Source organism: Macadamia integrifolia, chromosome 6 (genome assembly GCF_013358625.1).
Source record: "Macadamia integrifolia cultivar HAES 741 chromosome 6, SCU_Mint_v3, whole genome shotgun sequence".
In the NCBI taxonomy this organism is placed as follows: Eukaryota; Viridiplantae; Streptophyta; class Magnoliopsida; order Proteales; family Proteaceae; genus Macadamia; species Macadamia integrifolia.
This window is the reverse complement of record NC_056562.1, coordinates 23113204-23117906: the sequence shown is the minus strand read 5'-3', so window position 1 is coordinate 23117906 and position 4703 is coordinate 23113204. Positions and strand designations below refer to the sequence as shown.

At 36.0% G+C, this 4703-nt stretch overlaps 1 protein-coding gene across 2 annotated transcripts in view; it reads right to left on the bottom strand.

The window, feature by feature from the left end:
• Positions 1-2453: 2453 nt before the first annotated feature.
• Positions 2454-4703, bottom strand: part of LOC122081045 (protein Mpv17-like) — a 9914-nt gene continuing 7664 nt past the window's right edge. For both annotated transcript variants that reach the window (XM_042647993.1, XM_042647994.1), the window contains exon 3: positions 2454-3137. In XM_042647993.1, coding sequence (XP_042503927.1) covers positions 2732-3137 — 406 coding nt within the window. In that variant the 3' untranslated portion in view covers positions 2454-2731. The remainder of the gene's footprint in view (positions 3138-4703) is intronic.

Genomic DNA, 4703 nt, shown 5'->3' with positions numbered 1-4703 from the left:
TTTTTCTACATGTCACAGCCTACCGGTTTTACTGATCCAGACAGACATTTGCAAAAACTTCAAAAACTCTTGGCCTCAAGTTGGCTCCTACGTCTTGGTTCAATCGGTTGAGTACCTTTTTAATTCACATTGGCTTTGAAAGTTCAAAGATAGACACCTCTTGGTTTTACTTTAAAATGGATTCACAATGAATCTATTTACTGGTCTACGTGGATGACATTGTCATCATTGGATCCCATCCTCCCAAATATGGATAGAGTCTCCATTCTCAACTTGCGACATTAATCCTTTTAAGAGGCCCAATATACTCCGCCCAGCACCTTTGGATCAGCATAATCGTCTCCAGGAGATCCAGTAGATCTTTTTCTTGCCCTCTTTCTCACCCCAATAGAAATTTGCAGCAGCGGAGCGAAGTTTAGTAGTGGTGGTGAGAGCCTTGGCCTTCAACTTGTCATTCATGTCGTGGGATTTTAAGCACATGATAGAACCACCGTTTAAAACGAGGTGTTGCGTTGGGACTTAAATTGAGGGTTTCTTTTTTTGGTAGAAGACTTAAATTGAGGGTTGACTGTTTGTATCATTGACGTCAAAGAAAAACCTTACATTCAGATATCAATGAGAAATTGAAGTGACGAGTAAGGGTGTCAATTGATTCGGGTTTACTTATTCAGTTTGATTTTGGTTTTGTTGCAGATAAAAATGTATAAATCAAAATTGAACTGAATTGAGAATAGGAGCACATTTAAGAAACCAAAACTGAACCGACTTTATGTGGTTTGGTTTTGATTTTTATTCGTCTTCATATTTGATTATTTATTCGTCTTCATATTTGATTATTTATTCGATTTAAAATCGATTTTATATTACATTTATGTCATATTTTATGTGTTTTGACCAACTTCTTACAACTTCACCAACAGGAAAAAAAAAATATTATTTGTTAAAATCATAAATAATCCATAAAAAAAAATTTAAGCATCAAAACGGAAAAGAATTTATCATCCACACTGACTGAAATCATGAAAAGTTATATAATTTTACCCGATTATTTACTTGATTCAAAAATAGGTAATTCGGTTTGATTAAACGGTCTTAGCCATAATACCAAAGCAAACCAAAACAAGAAAACATTTCAGCCTTTGAAATCAAAACCAAATTGTCTTTTTTTTTTCTTAATTTGGTTCTTTCGATTCGATTTAAGATTTCAATTTTGATTTTGGTTTTGGTTACAGTTTTTGATTTCAGTTCTAAGTTGACACCCTTAGTGAGGATTAGAATTTGAGAAATTTATGATAAGTCATGCACGAGAGTTTGAGAGATTTATGAGGATTAAGTCAAGCTTAAGAGATTTGAATGTCATTGGTCATCACACCATCTTACTACTATCTCCTTTTCGACACCCAATAGGTAGTCTTTTGGAAGAGAGGTTTTCCGAGCAAGTGGAATAGAGAAGTACACCAATGAAGTGAGGCAAAATAGCATCATACATTGGAAAGTTGTGAGGTCATTCATGTGAGTAGAAAAAAAAATAGATACAAAGTTGTTCACGTAAGCAACCCCAATGGCTTAGAAAACCTTTTCCCTTAATTAATAGACTTAAAATAGTTATTAGCCTTCTTAATTTCTCCTTGAAACTGTCTCAGGTTCAGGTAGAAGCAACAAGAATCTTGAGTTGGTAGGATTCCATAACCACTTGTTAAATCACAAAGATAATAGAGAACATAATTTCACAAACGTTGAATACCCTAAGTTTACTTCAAATGTTATGTACCTCAAGTGTCATTTACCTTAAATTCATCTAAATTATAAATATAAGGATTAATATTATGCCAAAAAAAAAAAAAAAAAAGGTTAAATAAACCCTTTGCATGAAATATGGCCATAATTAGCAACAACGGCAAAAGAAGGGAACAATCTAAAATTAGTTCATCTAGACAAGAATAAATAAAACCATACAGTTGAGATTCACTAAGATGGCAGACCTTTCATCAAAATTAAAATAATTCAGACCAAAGGGAATCTAGCTAATATATCTAGTAAAACGAAAATTTGGATTTTGAAGTCAGTGAATATATAGTCACCTTTTTCAAAGGCATTTGTTTGAAGCATTGACCTAATTTGACAGCTTCTGCTGTGTTCATTCATGTAATATTGCAGGCCATGAATGTCCCTAATTCATCAAAAAAAATTTTACGAAAAAAAAAAAAGAATGTCCCTAATTGAGATTCGGGGAGATACCACTGAAATTAATCTCAATTTGTTCTAAATTGAGTAACTCATGTGCAGTTGATCAGGGATCACGTGCATGTACTCTAGAATTTATGCCTAGAAACAGATATTGATAAACACAATATCTTCCCAGACGTACGAGTTCCTGTTCCGAATTGGAAGAAAAGTATTCATAATAAAATGAAAACACAATTCATTAAAAACCAAAGTGGGCACCATGGGCATTTTAAGATCATGTCATTTGAATTGTATTTGATTTCAAATAATGCAACTCCAGTCGATTGCAAGATTCAGGCGCAATCTATGGGTATCTGTTCAAAATGTATAGGTTGAAGGTAGTAGTTTGCATCATTTCCCCAATTCCAACCTTCAAAAACACAAGTTGGGATTTTGGGGTCTTATGAAATTCTTTCAACTTTACATGATGAATGTCTTGGCACACATTTTTCACATTAGGATCACTGACGGAGAGAAAGATACAGGAGATGATTCAAAGAGATTATCATCTCCGGCCTTCTCGTTCTTCCCAGACTAGAAAAGATGTTAGCCACTGCTTCCAAGGAGCATCCTGTTGCTGTTCAATCCATGATAAAAAAGCGCAGTCCAATAGACAGAAGGTGTTCATATACAGAAGTTGGTATTTCACAGGAACAAATCGGAAATTAGCAACCTGAACAAGTGCACAGAAACCTCCCTCCAACATCAAGGCCGGAAGGAAATCCCTCTTCACATCTTCTGTCACCTGCTCAACACTCTTGCCCATGGAAAAGCCCATATACGTAAAAAACACAAACAGGTCAAATGGCCCATAGATTATACCATCCATTGCCACTTTAGTAGCAACAAACCGCAATGATTTCGGTTGTAGTTGAAGGCGCGACCTTATGACTCGGTCTAAGCCCAAATACCTGCATGAAGAGAAGATCAATGAAAACATGCAATTTATATCCCAATGTCTGAAACTAATATAGTGAGCCATAGAATTTTGAAGATGCTAAGAAGCTACTGATTATATCAGTTTTGAAGAGGGAAGCTAGCCTACATTGTAAATGAAAAACTTAATCCATATTTGAAAACTATGCAATCATGGTTGTGTGGTAACCCACATATTAATAACATCATTTTTACAAAGTTTTCTAGAATTATTTCTGCACCAGGACATTAAGCTATTTTGTCTACTTATCTTGACATCTCATGACTATAATATCAAGTAAAACGACATGAACTGATACAAACAATGTTTGACCTCCAAAAAACACAATTTATTGCACAAGTGGCAGTAAAACAAAATAATGAAAACCAAGAGTCTTTTTCCTCCTCTTCCCACCCCCCCCCCTTTTGGTATGGTCCTATTTCTGATTCTTTTGCTTGCGATCTCAATGCTTCATCCTTTTTCCCCCTATTGGTGATAAAGGTTTACTAAATAAGCTGTACAAGAGTAAACCGAAGGGTAAAGCAATCCCCACTAACAGCTAAAGCTATATACAAAAAAGAAGCAAATGACAGGACAAACGTTTCTGTTGATGCAATCGGCACATATTCCCATTCTAGAAACCAACAGCTCAAACAGAATGTTTCCAAAAGAACTTTATATGCAGAACAACTGTAATCGTTCCAGATAATAACCACAGTGGCACGAAATGATCCACGGATGAAGGGTTTTGATCTCTGAACCAGAGTTACTTAAAGGCATTGCCTCATGGGGGCTGGCCGGGACTTGTTGCATGCATTTCTCCAGTCATCTTCTACTAGATAAAATGAGTAGCTTACTATAGGAAGCAAAACAGAGATCCTAGAAGTTCTCAAACAGTTAAATGCATGAACTAAAAGCAGCATACATCTTTTATTTTATACGTAGGCCCTGAGGAGAGTTGAACTTATGACCTCTTAATTCTGAGGTAACAGTCATTGCCAACTGAGCCTACCCCTTGGTGTTAATGCAGCATAGATCTTCAGTCCACCACAAATGCAATCATCGACTACTAGTTCTTCAATTCAAGGGGCTCACCAGATATTCTTACTGCTGCCTTGGAGTTGGGAAGTTCCCTAAGATGACTAACATCATAATCCATAATAAAGTGTTCACTAAGGCCATTCTGTGGTTTCCTCTCACTATTTCAGACAGCAAGGAATGAAATTTTTGGCAGCAACAACAACAAAGCCTTATCCCAACTTAATAGGGTCGGCTACATGGATCCAAGGAAGAAACAAAGAAGCAAAAAGGAAAAAGTTACGGGAACCAAAAGATAAAAACAGTAACGAAGTATAACACAGCTAGATGGGGTCCACCGCATGGATCCTAGTCCTCCAATCCGCTCTATTCAAGGCCATACTGGGGACAATTTTTTTGTAGCAGCAGTTTAAACAAGGACATTTTGTGCAAAAACAACTTGTTATTATACTTCATTTTATTGTGATTATGTATTCCTTCTGATTTATTTCATGACAGTTCCATCCAGTACCTTCCCCACCAC